General features: G+C 41.2%; 2 protein-coding genes across 5 annotated transcripts; both read left to right on the top strand.

The window, feature by feature from the left end:
- The first annotated feature begins 12 nt into the window (after positions 1-12).
- Positions 13-12476, top strand: ldaf1 (lipid droplet assembly factor 1). 4 transcript variants are annotated; one of them, XM_008119619.3, is made up of 5 exons: positions 13-148; positions 8041-8180; positions 9976-10144; positions 10717-10855; positions 11678-12476. In XM_008119619.3, exons 2-5 carry the CDS (start codon positions 8109-8111, stop codon positions 11772-11774), a joined length of 477 nt encoding a protein of 158 aa, XP_008117826.1. In that variant the 5' UTR covers positions 13-148; positions 8041-8108; the 3' UTR covers positions 11775-12476. The 4 variants fall into 4 exon arrangements, with proteins under 4 accessions (XP_008117826.1, XP_003226745.1, XP_003226746.1 ...); XM_003226697.4 differs by lacking the exon at positions 13-148 and adding an exon at positions 4328-4509; XM_003226698.4 differs by lacking the exon at positions 13-148 and adding an exon at positions 4878-5082.
- Positions 12477-12578: 102 nt separating this feature from the next.
- On the top strand, positions 12579-18503 carry LOC100564343 (melanin-concentrating hormone receptor 1). The gene is made up of 2 exons (XM_003226706.4): positions 12579-14283; positions 16395-18503. The coding sequence occupies exons 1-2, from the start codon at positions 14199-14201 to the stop codon at positions 17393-17395; spliced, it is 1086 nt and encodes a 361-aa protein (XP_003226754.2). The 5' UTR covers positions 12579-14198; the 3' UTR covers positions 17396-18503.
- Positions 18504-19140: the final 637 nt, after the last annotated feature.

Below are 19140 nucleotides of genomic sequence, written 5' to 3'. Positions count from 1 at the left end.
AAGCAACACAGGAAAGAGCCTTCTCTTCCTTCCCTCCCCTCCCAGCTCAACACGCCCCCCTCCCGCCACCCACTTGGCTGGAGGAGCAACTTCTGCGACTGGTTGTGAAAGAGAGCGGCTGTCACACCCGGAAAGCCACATTGATATGGTAGGATGCTTTATTAATTCAGTGTAAAGCGGAATATTTAGGGACAATACTAGCAGATGGCAGAAGAACCTGATTGTCAGGAAGAGAAACATTTTTGTTGCTGATACTTTGTGCTTGTGTGCTTCCAAGTAATTTCTGACTTATGATAACCATCTCAAGGGGGTTTCTTGGCAGAAGGCAGTTTGCCTTTCTCTGAGGCTGAGAGGGTGTGACCTACCCAGGGACATCAATGGGTTTCCATGTCTAGGCACAGATTCAGATCCTAATATCCCAGTGCTCTAGGCCAGAGCTTCTTAAACTGTGGATCCCAACCCCAAATGGGGTCCCCTTAGTTCAATGCTGGGGTCGCAAAAAGCTTCCTCCCTGCTGCTAAGGGAAGAGAAATAGGCCATAACAGAAGCAGCCAGAGAGCACTGGTAGTGGAAGTGGAAAAGGAAGGATGAGGAAAAGCAAATAGAGGGAGAGACACAGCCTGCATACACTGCCATATAAAATCCAGTCTACATTTATTTATTTAGAGTGTTCTCTCACTACTTTGCGGTTCACTTTTTGCTGTTTCACGGTTTTTCAATCACCTCTAAAAGACTATTATAAATAATAAAAAATTACAACTTACAGCCTAAGGAAGGGAGGAAGGGGAAGCCAAAGGGAGAGAAAAGGAGCCCAAGCAGCAACAGGAGGAGAAGGAGGCGATTTATCAACACACACTTGGTTGATAAAGACCTAAAATAGTGTATTACTAAAATAATGTATAAATATTAAAATAAATATAGTGTCCCTACTTCACAGAATTTCACTTATTGTGGGTGGTCCTGGAACCTAACCTCTGTGATAAGTGAGGGAACACTGTACTACATTTACATCCGGCCCTCTCTGACCCCGAAGGGGACTCAGAGCAGCTTACAAGTTATATGTACATACAATACATTATATCATTAGCATAGCACAATATTAGCATTATATATTACTATATTGAACTACACCACTATTCTGTAACATTATTAGTAATATTACATTTAATATATAATATTGCCATAGTAAAGGTAAAGGTTTTCCCCCTGACATTACGTCCAGTTGTGTCCAACTCTGGGGGTTGGTGCTCATTTCCATTTCTAAGCCAAAGAGCCGGCGTTGTCTGTAGACACCTCCAATAAATAATAATAAATAAATAAAACTTTATTTATATACCTCCCTATCTCCCGCATGGGACTCAGGACGGTTTCCAATCATAAAAACTACACATACATTACATAATAGCACATTATTAAGCAAGGCAAAACAATACAATTATATAGCAATAAATAACACTTACACAACCTGATCAAGGGGACAGGAACCATAAACCCAATATATTAAAATGTATCATTGTAAGCTAGATAAATCTTGTGCAATATCCAAGGTCATGTGGCCAGCATGACTGCATGGAGCGCCATTACTTTCCCGCTGGAGCAGTACCTACTGATCTACTCACATTTGCATGTTTTTGAACTGCCAGGTTGGCAGAAGCTGGGGCTAACAGTGGGCGCTCACTCCGCTCCCGGGATTTGAACTTGCAACCTTTCAGTTCGCAAGTTCAGCAGCTCAGCACTTTAATACGCTGCGCCACCGGGGGCTCCCAGTCTTCACAGGGACCACCAAACACAGCACTGCCCAGACACAAATCAAGGAACATGAAAGGTGCTGCAGACTAATCCAACCAGAGAAGTCAGCCATAGCAGAGCACTTGATGAACCAACCTGGACACAGCATATTATTGGAGATCACAAAAATGCTGGACCACTCTGACAACCACCATGTCAGACTACACAGAGAAGCCACTGAATTCCACAAGAAGCACATGGACAATTTCAACAGAAAGGAGGAAACCATGAACATGAACAAAATCTGGCTACTACTATTTTAAAAAACTCTAAAACCAGAACAGCAAATAAAGTACAACACTCAGAAGACAGGGGAACTGCAGACATGAAACAATCAGGGTCAGCTAAAGATTCCCCCATAGCCCACTTCATCAGAAACAGGGTTGCTACAGTTGGCAGATTATTGTTATTTTTAATTTAATTGCCACTGTTTATTCCTAAGCAGAAACAAACTTGCTAATAATTAGCAGCAACAACAAAAACATGCGAAGAGTACAAACGAGAGGTACAGTAGAGTCTCACTTATCCAAGACTTGCTTATCCAAGGTTCTGGATTATCCAATGCATTTTTGTATTCAACGTTTTCAATATATCATGATATTTTGGTGCTAAATTCGTAAATACAGAAATAATTACAACATAACATTACTGTGTATTGAACTACTTATTTCTGTCAAATTTGTTGTATAACATGATGTTTTGGTGCTTAATTTGTAAAATCATAACCTAATTTGCTGTTTAATAGGCTTTTTCTTAATCCCTCCTTAATATCCAAGATATTAGGAGCCTCCAGTGGCCTAGTGGATAAAAGCCTTGTGACTTGAAGGTTGGGTTGCTGACCTGAAGGCTGCCAGGTTCGAATCCCACCCGGGGAGAGTGCAGATGAGCTCCCTCTATCAGCTCCAGCTCCATGCGGGGACATGAGAGAAGCCTCCCACAAGGATGGTAAAACATCAAAACATCCGGGCATCCCCTGGGCAACGTCCTTGCACATGGCCAATTCTCTCACTCCAGAAGCAACTCCAGTTGCTCCTGACACAAGAAAAAAAATCCAAGATATTCGCTTATCCAAGGTTCTGCCAGCCCATTTAGCTTGGATAAGTGGGACTCTACTGTATTTTTAATTTAATTGCCACTGTTTATTCCTAAGCTGAAACAAACCTGCTAATAATTAGCAGCAACAAGAAAAACATGGAAAGAGTACAAAAGAGAGGTAGGTTGCTGTGAGTTTTCCAGGCTGTATGGCAGGGGTCCCCAAACTAAGGCCCGGGGGCCACATGCGGCCCATCGAAGCCATTTATCCGGCCCCCACGGCACAAAGGCAGAAGGGGGTTGGGCTAAATGACCCAAGGGTTCTCCTCTTCTCTTTATTATTATTATTATTATTATTATTATTATTAGTATTATTATTATTAACATTGAGGCTGGGAGGCCATATGTCAGGGGTGCTTTGCTTGTGCTTTTGGTGAACAAAGTCAGAAGGGGTTGGACTAAATGGCCCAAGGGGTCTCTTCCAACCCTCTTTATTACTGTTGTTATTATTATTATTATTATTATTATTATTATTATTATTATTAACATTGAGGCGGGGGTGCCATCTGTCAGGGGTGCTTTGCTTGTGCCTTTGGTGCACAAAGGCAGAAGGGGGTTGGACTCAATAGCCCAAAGGGTCTCTTCCAACCCTCTTTATTATTATTATTATTATTATTGACACAACGGCATTGTATGACACAGCAAACAAGATAGATATGCTGGATTTTGTATCACAAAATCACAAGCTGAACACTTCCCAAGTGTTTAGGACTGTGTAATGTATTTTCGGATGATGCGCGTAGATCCCAGTTGGGTGGCCTTTTGCAGTTGGCCGATCATAATTTTGTCAATGTCTATTGTTTCCAAATGCCGGCTGAGATCTTTTGGCATGGCACCCACCTGTACTGGTTTTTATTATTATTATTATTATTATTATTATTATTATTATTATTATTATTATTAATTATTATTATTATTATTATTATTATTATTATTATTATTATTATTATTATTATTGCTTGGTGGCCAACTATAGTCTGGCCCTCCAATGGTCCAAAGGATTGTGAACTGGCCCCCTGTTTAAAAAGTTTGGGGACCCCTGCTGTATGGCCATGTTCCAGAAACATTCTCTCCTGACATTTTGCCCACATCTATCACAGGTATCCTCCGAAATTGGAAACTAGGCAAATTGAGTTTATGTATCTGTGGAATAATGTCCAGGGTGGGAGAAAGAACTCTTGAGAAACCCCACTTAATGCCTAGTTTCCAACAGACCCCACAACCTCTGAGGATGCCTGTCATAGAGGTGGACGAAACGTCAGGAGAGAATGCTTCTGGAACATGGCCAGACAACTCGGTAAACTCACAGCAATGCAATCAATGAGGCCTTCCCACAGAGCCATATATCCCACAGTATCTGAGTCCACACTGCCACGCAATGCAATTCAATGTGGGTTTTATCCAGCGGTGTGGAAGGGGCCTCCCTTTTCTTTTCAAAGCGCCTGACGGAGGGAGGAGGAAGGGAGGCGGGGAGGAGGCGGAGGGAGCCGCCCGGCTTTGTCATCCTCAAGCCCGGGCGGCGAAGAGGAGCGAGGCCGCGGCTCGGCTGAGGTAAATAAGGCCTTGGCCAGGAGGAAAGAAAGAAGCAAGGCTCCGTCGCGGCCTTAGGCTCCAGGACCCAAAAGGAAGGTAGGCCAAGGGAGGCCTTTATGAGGGGAAAAAGGGCGGAGGAGGGAAAGAAATAATGAATGAAAGCAAGGCAGGAAAGGAGGCCATTAGGCACTGACTGCACACTCCTGTCAGTAGGCGTGGGCCAACTTGGGCCCTCTCTTCAGGTGTTTTGGACTTCAACTCCCAGCATGCCTCACAGCCTCAGGCCCTTTCCTTTTCCCCCTCAGCCGCTTAAGCGGCTGAGGGGGAAAAGGAAGGGGCCTGAGGCTGTGAGGCATGCTGGGAGTTGAAGTCCAAAACACCTGAAGAGAGGGCCCAAGCTGGCCCACACCTGTACTAGACACTACTGAGACAAACTAACACACAATGGCTCTCTGCACACAAATAGCATCTCTTTGGTCTGAAAATAAAAATGAGAGTAAACACATTAAATAAATTGAATGGAATCATACACATCCATGTATGATACATGACAGCCATGTATAAAGATGTGAGGGGAAGTCATAGAGAGGCAAGCTAGCCCTGGAGACTAGGAAGCGGAACAATGGCTTCAAACTACAGGAAATTGACGTGTCCACAAGAGTTACTGAGGTAATGATACCTTTGCTTACTGATTATTCAAGTTACACACTGTTTCATGAGGAATTTGGGAAAAAATATGTATACAATTACCTTTAGGCTATGTGTATAGGGTGTATTAATTATATATTATATATTAAATGTAATATTACTAATAATATTACCATATAATGATACACAGTAGAGTCTCGCTTATCCGACATAAACGGGCCGGAAGAACGTTGGATAAGCGAATATGTTGGATAATAAGGAGAGATTAAGGAAAAGCCTATTAAACATTAAATTAGGTTATGATTTTACAAACTAAGCACCAAAACATCGTTATACAACAAATTTGACAGAAAAAGTACGGTAGTTCATTACACAGTAACGCTATGTAGTAATTACTGTATTTACAAATTTAGCACCAAAATATCACGATGTATTGAAACTGTATGCGTTGGATAATCCAGAATGTTGGATAAGTGAGACTCTACTGTAGTACAATATAGTAATTTAATGCTTATATTGTGCTATGCTAATAATATATTGTATGTTCATTTGATTTGTAAGCCGCTCTGAGTCCCCTTCGGGGTGAGAAGAGTGGGATATAAATGTAGTAAATAAATAAATAAATATGTGAAACATAAATAAATCATGGTTAGACTTGGTTCCCATGTGTATACAGTAGAGTCTCACTTATCCAAGACTCGCTTATCCAACATTCTGGATTATCCAACGCATTTTTGTAGTCAATGTTTTCAATATATCGTGATATTTTGGTGCTAAATTCATAAATACAGTAATTACAAAATAACATTATTTATTTATTTATTTATTTATTTATTAGACTTGTATACCGCTACTCCCGGTTTGGTTCGGAGCGGTTTACAGAAATAGATTAAAACAATACACTTAGCTTTAAAATAACAATAAAAACAATAAAAACAACAATAAAAGCAACAATAAAAACAGACATAGCCCCGAGTTTTTCACCCATTGAAAGCTTGTCGGAAGAGCAAGGTTTTGCAGTATTGAACTACTTTTTCTGTCAAATTTGTTGTATAACATGATGTTTTGGTGCTTAATTTGTAAAATCATAACCTAATTTGATGTTTCATAGGTTTTTCCTTAATCCCTGCTTATTATCCAAGATATTCGCTTATCCAAGGTTCTGCCGGCCCTTTTGGCTTGGATAAGTGAGACTCTACTGTATATGTAAGCTGCTCTGAGTCCCTTTCGGGGTGAGAAGAGCGGGATATAAATATAGTAAATAAATGATAAATAAATATATGTATGTACTGTATGATTCACATCCTGTATTTTTAAAGGAACCTTGTTGCACCACATAAAGAATCCTGCCTGAAAGATTACAATCTGCAATTCTCCCTTGTACACAAGTCGGTGAAAGTAGTGACACTGTAATTCAGTACATTGCAGATATATATATATATATATTTAAATGTATCAATTGTTGAAAGGTTGTTGCACAACATAGACAACCAAATTATCTATGCAAGATTGCAGAGTAGGGAAACCAGATTTGCAAAAGTTCTTTGTTTGCAAGTCTTGTTTTAGTGGCCTGTTGGAGGTGCCAGAGGAAGGGCAGAGAGTCCAGAACCTCCTCCAACAGCCCACTGCATTTTTTTGCACCGGGTAAGGCTGTAATCTGCTGTAATCTGCTAGTTTTCTGTCCTGAGCCATCTATTCCTCCTTTGCCGAACTGTTCACTTGTCTGCACGAGACTTCACCTCACCTGTGGCTACAAGGCAAGTACTTAAATATGAAGAAAAGATTAACAGGGACAAGGGGTAGAGAAGAGGCAAGACAGAGATGGAAGTGGTACATTTATTATACTGTCTGTCTTATGGGTAGAATAATAGAATTAGAAGAGACCACATGGGCCATCTAGTCAAACCCCCTGCTCTAAAACAGGTATTCATTGGTGGTCTGTCATCGAAGTACAAAGTGGGACTGACTCTGTTTACCATCCAAGATCACATAGAATCTACACGTTGACTTCTGTTTATCCGATAATGGTGTTGTGTGACTAATATCACTATAATGGGGATTAAGATTAGTCAGAATGAATTAGTCAGTGAAAAACACTGGCTAAAGTGGTTGCTCCTTGTTAATCAGGTAATCAGATTATTCAATGTAAACCACTTCTAGTGAAAGATCTAGAGAAGCTCTAGGAGGGGGATGATGCTTTAAAAGATGCTTTCTCGCAAATCGTGTGCACATTATTCCGAAAACTAAAGAGGATTGTGCAGTTAGGCTTTCCTGTCTCTTTCTTTCCCCTTGAACCCTGTATCATCCCTGAAAACCCACTTTCAAATATTGATGCATTCTCTGGAATGACATGGGAGAGGACCATGGCAGGAAGGGGAAACTAGAGAAACCCAAATGGAGGCTTTGTGTAAATGGAAGTACATCTCTTTTAGTTATTTACCATACTTTTAGTTATTTACCTTCACATATAAGGAGATATCCCTTGTAATTAACCATTGTGCTGGTACTCCTATCCTGTTTCAAAGTCAAGCAAACAGTAGGAGTTTCTATATTATTGCCTGCAATTGTTGTGTTTTCTAAATGTTGATTTTTCTAATGTGCCTATTAGGAAATGTTTATTTTTGTTTCCAATTACTTAATTAAGAAATTAATTAAGAAGAAGTGGAGTGGGCAGATCTAAAGACAACTTGGCAAGGTGGCACTACCTGGAGGAATCCTCCACCTTGTGTGACTGTGAAGCAGAACAAACAACTCCGCATATGTATGCTTGCCCACAATGTCCTGCCTCATGCACGGAGGAGGAGTTGTTTAAAGCTACGGACAATGCGGTTGCTGTTGCCCGTTTCTGGTCTAAAACTATTTAGTTGATTGTGATTTCCTCTATTTTTTTTCATCATTTTAAAATGTATTTGTTATGCAATGCTTTTGACATGAAATAAATAAATAAATTAAGATGATGGGTTTTTTTTTCTCTGAAAGGTTCCTTTCTTTAAGAATGCACTAATTTGTTTATAAGAAGGCCCCAGACGTGGACTAAAAATTCCACCATGTCAAAAGAAATGAAGGAACTCCAGAAACGATGGAACTCCATGATGGACGCTGTTCACAGCAACTCTCACGTGAGTTATGGATGTCTTCATCATTTTATCATGGTGTGCTTTTCTTCTTTTCCGTCAGGATAGGAAGCCAAGGAATCATAGAAATGGAAGAGACTACACGAGCTGCCTAGGAGGCACAAGTGAATAGGCAGGCACACTCATAGAATCATCGGATAATAGAGTTGGAAGAGACCACATGGGTGATCTAGTTCAACCTCCTGCCATGCAGGAAAAGCAAAATTAAAATACCCATGACACGTGACCATCCAGCCTCTGTTTAAAAGCCTCCAAAAAAGGAGCTTCGACCAGACTCTGAGGCAGTGAGTTCCACTGTTAAGGTAAAACAGAATGGCGGAGAAGGAAAATAGAATGGCAAATCCTGAAAGAGAACTTGACTAGCAAGAACCATTTTTAAAGATAATATTAGAGTGTTCGTATGTTAGCATTTTAAATATATGCATAGTCTTTACCACAGCGTTACAAAATAAGTCAGAATTATAAGGATCCAGAACCACCCATACAAGATAGGCAGGACTAGCTTGAACCCCAGTGATTTTAGTGGTTCTAAATCTTAACACAACTGCATGTGCTGAAGGCAGCAGAAAGGCTGCGCCTGTCTTAGGATGGAAAAAAATTATTGCCAGTGTTCAATAACTGAGAAGCCACTGCAAGCATTTGTCATAAAAGGTATTGGCACAGTGCTGTTCTTTACCTGTCTACTCAAACATTGTTATTATTGCTATATTTATTTCTGTCATACCTGCTTCACAGTGTGGGAATCAAAGGTACTTTCAACAAATTAAAAAACATTGTTAAAATACACAAGATACAAACATTAAAATGAGATTAAAAGATCAAAAATATATAACAGATTAAAACAATTAAAAAGTAAACCACTTTGGAGGTCAGCAGAACATACATCTGTGTGGGCATAGGATTTCAGCTTTATCTACTGCTGTATCAAAATAATGTTAGCTTCATAAATACAATTATTGGCATGCTGAATTCATTTAGACCTTTTTTGTAATGCCTCTCCACTTTCTTACTGGATAGCTATCCAGGTTCTGATTTTGACCAATACTACACTTAATAGGATAGCCTTGCTGCATTATTAAAACGCCCTGCAATGGGGTGAGAAGCTTGACCTCCAAGTTACACTTGGTTGTTGTTTTCACCTTCAGCGGAAGCCTGCAAATGATACCTTCAACATATGCTCTTTGGCTCTTTTTCTATTTAATTGGATCTCATCTCTTTTTATAAACAAAATAACCTTTGCTTTAATACACTTATCAAAAGGAATAGGTCTTCGGCGATATGCAGGATAACATTTGTTATGTTTTTGACCTTTATTTAACAAGAAATACTACTCCGGCAGAGAGACCTTCATATTTTAGGAAGATCAGTTAGCGTGATTGGATGATTAACACAACACTCCATGCAGCTGAAAAGCATATTTCAGACAAAACTCGTCTTTCACCTACTAGACCAGGCATGGGAAAACTTGGGCCCTCTAAGTGTTTTGGACTTCAACTCCCACCATTCCTAACAGCCTCAGGCCCCTTCCTTTTCCCCCTCAGCCGCTTAAGCTGAAAGGGCCTGAGGCTGTTAGGAATTGTAGGAGTTGAAGTCCAAAACACTTGGAGGGCCCAAGTTTGTCCATGCCTTTACTAGACACTACTGAGACAAACTAACATGGTTAACCCACTCCAACCCCAGAAATAACATAATTAATTGAATTTTCTGTGGAATAACGACACTTCCGCAATTGGGTCCTTTTTTATCAAAAGCATGTTTTTTCCTTCCATTTAAATCCCAGGTTGTTGCCTTTATGAACTCACGAGTTGGCCGATACTTAGATGACCACCCTTTTGTCGCCCTGTCTCTGCTGATCTTCATGGCAGCCTCTGCACTTCCTGTTGCCTTCTTTTTGCTTTTTGTTGCCGTGACAGCTGTCACTGCCTGCGTTGGAGTGATTCTCATGGAAGGTATGGATGCTTTCTCCCAAATTTGTTTTCTGGTTACTAACAGCATTATTTAGCACTAGAGGATGTTTTCACTTCTCGGCATACTTCTCTGTTACCTTTTTAAAAACCTGCAGGAAAACAGGCTGGGTGAACTAACCCCCCAGGGTTGGAAAGTAAAATCAACTTTTAAAAATGGAACCTAATTGAGGCCCATAATAGAATAGACAAAACTGGTTTGACACCAACCTTCTACTCACATAGACACTCCAAATCACGACTATAGATTACAGAATGTAGCATACCTCATCATTTCCAATATACAAATATGGTTAAAAAGCATAACAAGCTCCATAATCCAATTATACAAGGCAAATACAAGAATCTTAAAACATAAAGGGAAAGCATGGCATGACTCGTGATCCTGACAGTCAGTGGAGTAGTGTTATGAGACTGTTGTGGATGTTAATTGATTTTCTCTTAGGACCAAAACCCAAAGCAGCTGACAGCTTTAAAAACCATACAGTTTGAAAACCAACAAAATATAAATATTGAAAACTGAACATGTAGAACAAACTGTTTCTTGCTTTTTGTAGGATTTTTAATCACGCTGGGAGGTGTCACCCTGTTTTGTGTGCTTGGTGGATTGGGAATGCTGTCCCTTGCAGTGTCTGGAGTGCTGAGTGTTTGCTACATATCTCTTACAACTCTGCTGAATTACTGGCCTGTTCCAAAGTAAGTATTAAAAGATGGGGTGACAATAAATTGAGTTTCCGATCTGATTCAGTGGTGACTGTAATTTTACTAGAGCTGGGCCAGTGTTTTTGTTGCTTTCATCATTCAGATATTAATTGCAATTTCATGTATTTTTGAAGGCTTTCACAGCCAGAATCACTGGGGTGTTGTGTGTTTTCTGGGCTGTATGGTCGTGTTCTAGTAGCATTTTCTCCTGACATTTCTCCTGCATCTGTGGCTGGCATCCTCTTAAGATGCCATCCTCTGAAGATGCCAGCCACAGATGCAAGTAAAACGTCAGGAGAAAATGCTGCTAGAACACGGCCATACAGCCCGGAAACCACACAATACCCCAACACAATTCAAATTATGTCTGAGACTCCTAATCCCTCTCGGCACCAGTATGGTTCTGTTCATATACAACGGCTGAGGGGGAAAAGGAAAGGGCCCGAGGCTGTTAGGAATTGTGGGAGTTGAAGTCCAAAACACCTGGAGGGCCCAAGTTTGCCCATGCCTGATATACAGGGTCTTGACAACCATTCCAATGTAGTTGAAACCCAAGGCAAATTTGTGCATAACATGCCATGTTGTAAGTATTAAAAATAATACTGCTAAAATGCCATTATTATCCATTGCTTGGAGCCAAGATAAATACATTGCTTTGGAAAAGCTTTGAAAACTCTGTGGACTGTGATACCTGAGATAAATAGACTGTAATGCGGAATCCTTTTGAAAGTCTGGGTAATAGGCATGGCAACCTACATGACTTGGATTTTTGTGTGCCATTAAATCAGAAATCTTTTCTTTTTGTCTGTCTTGCAGAAGCCTGTCAAAAAAAGAAATTGGGAATGGAAGCGCTTTCTTACCAAGCAGTCCTCTTGACATAGACCAAGATGCAGCTAATAAGAAGAGTGAATAAATTGAAGCTTGGAGTCTGTTCTTGGAAAACACCCAAAGAGGCACCATTCCAGAGCACTGTTACATTTTCTAAACATTCAGAATAGTAAAGGCTTGGTTTGGAGCTTATTGGAACTGAAGGCCGATTTTTCTCTCCTGGTTATATTTATAATGATGGGCCCCTCATTAAAAGTGTGAGTAACTCTTATCCAGTTAGGGTACTTCCATGTCTGCTGGTTTTACAGCTTGCTAAACTTGAGAGTTGGAAAGTCTTATACCTGGCAGGAGTTAAAACTCGATTTTGCTGGTAACCATACTTTTCCAAATGTGGAAACTTAAATCCAAGCCTTAAGCTTTCTTACATTGTAACAGAAAATGGAGTTTTTAACATACAATAAGTAGAAAAAAGGATGTCTCCTTTATGAATGTGGACCTTTTTAAAAAAAACAGCTTAAGCACTTTTGTTCTGTGTTTTAAATTATTCGGAAATGATAAACCTAGCTTTTATTTCTTTTTGTGGTATTGTGGGCTTGCAAGCTTTGAAAAGCACTAACTGGTTAAATATTGTGCCTTATTTTATCTGTGTGAATACATATATTTTGTGTCAGGTGTTTCAACACCATCGAATCATTTTTTTAAAAATAATAACATTATTGTATTATTGCCTTGCTTGAACTCATAATGTTGTTGTCAGATAATAAAAACATATTTCTGGTTTATCATAGATGATTCTTTATTTTTGAAGTTTGATTTGTATCACCACACTTGATGTGAGAGAATGTCTGTGAGAAGCAGTGGTGTGTTTGTGTTTGTAATATTAACTCCACCTGTCTATATGAGAGATCACCTGCTTTCATAGAAGGCAATATACTCACTGAGTAGATTGCCCTCTAAACAGGAAAGGGCTGCGGACTGTGGCCTTCCAGATATTTTGACCAACACAAAATATTAAGATAGATTTAAACTAGGACAATTATTAAAACAATGAAATTAAAATATAATTTATAAATCAATAGATAGTTTGATAGATAGATAGCTGCTAAACACAATTTATTAATACCATACTGCACTCCAAGACCTTTTAAAGAAACAAGGAAGACAGACAAGACAACTATGCATCAGTGGCTCTCCTGAACGCAGCCATGAGACCATTTCTTCGTCAGCAGGAGGGAAGGGAGATTTGGAAGGAAATTCCAGCATGTACTTTAAATGAAGCTTGGCATCTTCCAGAATGGACGGATTTCTGCTCTACCCTTGCTGCATGCCTCTTACCTTCTGTACAGACTTCCGCAAGAGGCAACTTCCTGCCTAATGTAACAAAATCTACTTGCAATTAGTATTCATTTAGAATCTTTGTAACCCTGTGAATGTGTTACAAATACAAACACCAAATTTTTTAAAAGGCAACACAGTCTTTTCCAAATTCTGATACAAACACGGAAGTAAACAGGTAACCACCTCCAACCTTTCCACTATCCCAAACTCTAAATTATATTTCATTCCCAATTTGGGGATCAAAGTCCACATTTTAAAAACAACTGTTCTTCCTAAAAACAGCAGAGAAAAATGGGAGGACCCTCAACCACAAAAAAGCAAATGTTTTGATATTGGATGGAGAAGAACAATGCATATTCCAAAAGGACTGGGAGTGATAAAGATTCTTTATTTCATCTGTGTTGATTTCGCCTTAGGGGTCAGTTCACACAAAGAAAAGAAAATGTGTGTGTTTTGTTCCATTAATTTTTGGAACATAAAAAAGGGCCAAAATCCACCAAGATAATAGGACTGGAATGGATTTGGGATTTTTTTTCCAAATGAGAGAAAACAAAATGATTTGTTCCTTCTTGGCAGTGTTTGAAGTCTGGCGTTGTCTTCTCTCTTTTCATGCATGCCTAATTGTCACCAGCACCTCTCCTAGTTTTACAGGTGTTGATGCCTCCAGTCCAACTATGTCCGTTCCAAGTTTGGTACAGCTGTATCAATTCCCCAGGAAAATCAGCACTTGAAATGGCTGTGCTTGCTGTAGAAATCTTTATTCTCCCAGCTCTGCAGTGATAATGAGGAATGACTGAGAGCCCAAGCAAAACTCAACTCTGCTCCCAGCCTTCCAAAGACAACCCTTTTTGAACACGAACGCGCAAAAGATGTTGCGTGGATGCTGGTCTCACTTTTGGGCTCTGGTGTCAGCTCTGCCCTGAGGGTGGTGCAGAGAGCACATAGAGAGGTGTGTGTTTGCGTATGTGTTTTCTTTCTTTACAGCTCCTTTAACATGCAGGCTGTAGCAAGGACATGAAAGCTGCACCTGCTTTTGCAAAGAGAAGCTGCTTAGAGAACGGCAGCTTTAGAGCATCTCCGAGGAACCCAGCCTCCCTTCTGTCTCTCTTTCTTCCTCGTGCCTCTTCCAACTGTTGACGGAATCTAGAATTTTTCCCCTCCTACCTGAAGAATGGATTTTCTAGCAAATCGCAGCCTTAGCGCGAACAACTCCATGCTAAATATTTCTAACCCAGGACAAAACTTTTCCTACAACGGTGAGTACAAATGTGGGGGAAGATGCTGTAAGATTTGGAGATGTATCGTGACTCTTTCAGCTGCAACTTTCTGAGATCTGCAGGCACTAGGGAGCTAATACGTGGGAATGAATGACAATTACAGATGACAAAATACTGAGCAGAGACAGAAATCTTTTGTTATTTTGCTTGGTTGCTCAGCTTTCCTGGCAGTTCTTTTCTGAAGCTTAATAGAGAAGAAGCACCAAGTTAGATTTTGTGACATACAAGCCAATTGTGCAAAGATATACATGTCAGGAAATGGTAGCTGTGTTTGAACAGCTACGTAATAGTATCATGGAATGTGCAGGATTGTTTTGATATGAATATACAGAGTGTGTGCCCCCAATACTGCTATTATAAACAGTGGTAGGACTGTCAAGGCAGGATTATGGGGCAGCCTAGTATGAATGAGCAAGAGGCTTGGTTTGAGACATTACAAAGCAGATAAACAAACCTTTCTGCTTAAACAATTCCACCCACCTCCTAAGATTATTAATCCCAGTGTTTGAAAATTCCTTGCTGTTTTAGAAAGATATATATATGAATTTACAGTGCTGCTCTGTTTCTGCGACATGCTTTTTCTTGCCGTAGCAGACATAACGCAGTGCCTCTTAAGCCTTCCGATGTGGGGAGCTGGGGATTTATGTCCCCAAATGTGTCAGGGAGAAGTACTGTAACATGTTTGTGTAGCTCCAGTGGTTGGTTTCTTTGCTGGAAACTTGACAGGGGCTGGCACTGGACCATGGATCATGGACCACCTCTCTAAGAAGCATTACTCTAATTGGTCTCTTGTGTCCCCAAGCCTTTTCAGATAGCTCTCTGCCTTATAAAGCTGTTTCTCCGCTTGGAATGAAACTGAAAGAACACAGAAAAACCATTTGAGTCTGGCTGTTTGTTCTCTCCAGCAAGAGAACAAACTGGTGGAGTAGGTTATGATTAAAAGAAGAAACTACATGCTAGAACAGCCATGGGCAAACTTGGGCCCTCCAAGTGTTTTGGACTCCAACTCCCACCATTTCTAACAGCCTTGGGCCCTTTCCTTTTCCCCCTCGGCAGCTTAAGTGGTTTTTTCAAAGCTGTGAGTCAGGGTGAGCTCCCAACTGTCAAGTCAACCTAGCAGTTCTAAAGCATGCAATGCGAGTAGATCAATAGATACTGCTTCGGCTGGAAGGTAAAGGGGCACCCTGTGCAGATATGCAAAACATGCCGGCAACAGATCAGCAATATCTACAGATAACAGACTTGGAAAATTGAACAAAAGCACCTTTCCATGGCTGGAAGTTGAGCATTGCCTCCAGACGCCGGAAATGAAAAAGGGGGAAGACCTTTACCTCTGTCTGTGTATTGTATGTTGTTGTGTAAAAGGCATTGAATGTTTGCCTTGTATGTGTTCTGTAATCCACTCTGAGTCCATCTGGGGAGATAGAGCAAAATATAAAGTGTATGATTATTATTGACACAACAACATTGTATGACACAGCAAACAAGATAGATATGCTCGATTTCGTATCACAAAATCACAAGTCGAACACTTCCCAAGTGTCTAGGACTGTGTGATGTAGATCCCAGTAGGGTGGCCTTTTGCAGTTGGCAGATCGTAATTTTGTCAATGTCTATTGTTTCCTATTATTATTATTATTATTATTATTATTATTATTATTATTATTATTATATACAAATACAGGTATCCCAAAAAAAACCATAAAAATCTGAAATCCAAAGCACTTGTGGTCCAAAGCATTTCTGATAAGGGATACGCAATGTGTTTAAACGCTATAAGATGCAAAGCAGGAGAGTGCTGTATTTTTCGACAGAGTATAGCAACCAGCTCAGATAGCAGATGCATTTGGACAGTAGGGATAGTTTCCCTATTTCGGGAAGGGAACAGCCTTTCCTGTTTTCCTAAACCAAGTGCAGTTAAGACTGAGTCTGTTTTCTTCATGGGAAGATTCCTGTACTTTGGTTTAGCCAGTAAAATGACTTGGGTTGGCTCCAGTGTTTTAGGACTATTTCTTGATATTGTTCTGTACTGCATGATCATAATTCAATGTTACCCTGCCTTTGTGTTTCCTCCATCTTTTCTTGGGTAGGTGATGCTCTCCACCTCTTGAGCTATTCTGCCTTTATCATGCCCACCCTCTTTGGCATCATTTGCCTCCTGGGCATCGTCGGCAACAGCCTGGTGATCTGCACTGTCTTCAAGAAGCCCAGCCCCAGCAGCAGTGTGCCTGACATCTTCATTGTCAATCTTTCCATGGTGGACCTCCTCTTCCTCCTTGGCATGCCCTTCCTCATCCATCAGCTGTTGGGCAATGGAGCCTGGCACTTTGGGGAGACCATGTGCACCATCATCACCGCCTTGGACGCCAACAGCCAGTTCACCAGCACCTACATCCTCACCGCCATGTCCCTGGACCGCTATTTGGCCACCGTGTATCCTTTTGCCTCTGCTCGCTTCAGGAAGCCCCCAATTGCCATCTCGGTCATCATTATACTCTGGGCCCTCTCCTTCCTCAGCATCACGCCTGTCTGGATGTACACGCAGCTCATCCCGCTGCCAGGAGGGCTTCTCGGCTGTGGGATTCGCCTGCCGGACCCTCAACGAGACATCTACTGGTACACACTTTACCAGTTCTTCTTGGCTTTTGCCATCCCGTTTGCCCTCATCACAGCAGCCTACAGAAGGATATTGTTGAAGATGGCGAAGTCTTCCCAAGCGCTGACCGGCCAGAGATGTACCAGCCTCCGGACCAAAAGAGTCACGCGAGTTGCCATTGCCATCTGCCTGACTTTCTTTGTCTGCTGGGCCCCCTTCCATGTTCTACAGCTGGTCCAGCTGGCCATGCAGCAACCCACCTTACCTTTCTATTATGCCTACAATGTGGCCATCAGCCTGGGCTATGCCAACAGCTGCTTGAATCCATTCATTTACATCTTGCTAGGACAGAGGTTCCCCAGGAGGATCGTAGTCTCTGTGAGGCCAATGGATGTCAGAGCGGATCCCTCACAAAACAGGGTCAAAAGTCCCCGACGGGAAGCCAGTGAATCTGGGCAGCCCCTGTTGCACTTGGTCCCGGTTGGAGCCAAGTGAAGATCACAGAGGGGGGCATGACCTGGTTAGTTAGCCACAGGGATGGACAGTCTACATATTGTTGTGTTGAACTTCCTATGCCCTGCCAAAGCTCTGAACAAAAGCAGCTATGATCAGATGCGGCCAATGCAGATCTATGAGATGTGTTCTGCGTCAGTCAAAGCAGATGGGCACCATGGAGAGGCCACCATCATGCCAAAACAAACAGAAGTGTAGAAAGAGGCTTACGTAGGAAACAAAGCAATTAACTATCAGGTGTGTCTGGATTAAGCAGCTATTCAGTGATCGAGTGGATTTCTTGTTGCAGATTACTCCTCAACAAACTATGTTCTTGACCGGTTTAGATTCCAGACCCATGAATTGGCTGGGAGCTGGTTGTTTTGTCTTTTTCCTTCCTCAGTTTTGTTAATTCTGACTGCTTGCTTCTAGTGATTGACTTCCAAGCATTTGGTCCTACAACTCCATTCACTTCCCTGTGACTGCCATGCTCAACTAGAGTCACACTTTCCTGGCCGTTGCTGCTTCTAATACACAGGGTATTTGTGTTTTCATTCATGGAGGATCACAGTATTTGTTTGCATAGCAGAATTTGTCAACCAACATGAATGGATTCAAACAAAATGAATGGGCAGGGCTGTGGCACAGCTGGCTAGTAACCAGCTGCAATAAATCACTACTGACCGAGAGGTCATGAGTTCGAAGCCTGGGTCAGGTTAAGCCCCCGACCATTAAATAGCCCGGCTTGCTGTTGACCTATGCAGCCCCGAAAGACAGTTGCATCTGTCAATTAGGGAAATTTAGGCACGCTTTATGCGAGAGGCTAATTTAACTAATTTACAATATCATAAAAAAACTGCCAGCAAAACACGAGGAAAGGAATGAGGAAGTACAGCCACTAGTGGACAGTGAAGCAACAGCTCCCCCTGTGGCCGGAATCATGAAGCTGGAAAAAAATGTTAAATGCCTCTGTGTCTGTCTATATATGTTGTTTGTCTGTTGGCATTGAATGTTTGCCATATATGTGTTCACTGTAATCCGCCCTGAGTCCCCTTTGGGGTGAGAAGGGCGGAATATAAATACTGTAAATAAATAAATAAATTCAAAGGAGGATGACACTGGTCTGTGGATTTCACCATCAACTAGTTATGATGCCTTTGTTACACCCACAAGGATATTGCAAGCTTTAAATACTCTCAGTTGAAACTAAAGAAAGAAGTGACATTGCAGATGCAGCTGTCTACATAGCTAATACTAGCTGTGCCCGGCCACGCGTTGCTGTGGCGAAGTCTGGTGGTATGGGAAATAAAGTATTGAGGAATTGGTGGTAGTTAAGGTAAAGGGTAAAGGTTTTCCCCTGACATTAAGTCCATTATAAATGGGTTATATAGCTGTGTGGAAGGGCCTTGAGTCTACACTGCCATATAATCCAGTTAAAATCAGATAATCTGTATTTTATAGGCAGTGTGGAAGAGGCCTAAGTGAGGCCTAACTCTGCCTGGGCTGAGAGCATTGCTAAGAGACCAAGTGGGCGGAGCTTAGCTTTCTAACTGGCAGCAATTGGATAAAAACAATTATTCCTCTCCTTCTAATTAGGACTTTATTTTTCTTTTCTTTTTGTTGTATGAACGTAGAGGCATGGATGAGGGGTTGTGCTGCCAAGTTTAGTGTTTCTGGGAGGTGTAGTTTTGTTGTTTTGTCCTAGGCCGAAATTTCATTACCCTTTTATATATATATAGATGAACAGC

The sequence above is a fragment of the Anolis carolinensis genome, unplaced genomic scaffold (genome assembly GCF_035594765.1).
Source record: "Anolis carolinensis isolate JA03-04 unplaced genomic scaffold, rAnoCar3.1.pri scaffold_13, whole genome shotgun sequence".
Classification (NCBI taxonomy): Eukaryota; Metazoa; Chordata; class Lepidosauria; order Squamata; family Dactyloidae; genus Anolis; species Anolis carolinensis.
Note: the sequence above shows the minus strand (reverse complement) of the source record. Positions and strands in the feature narration are given on the sequence as shown.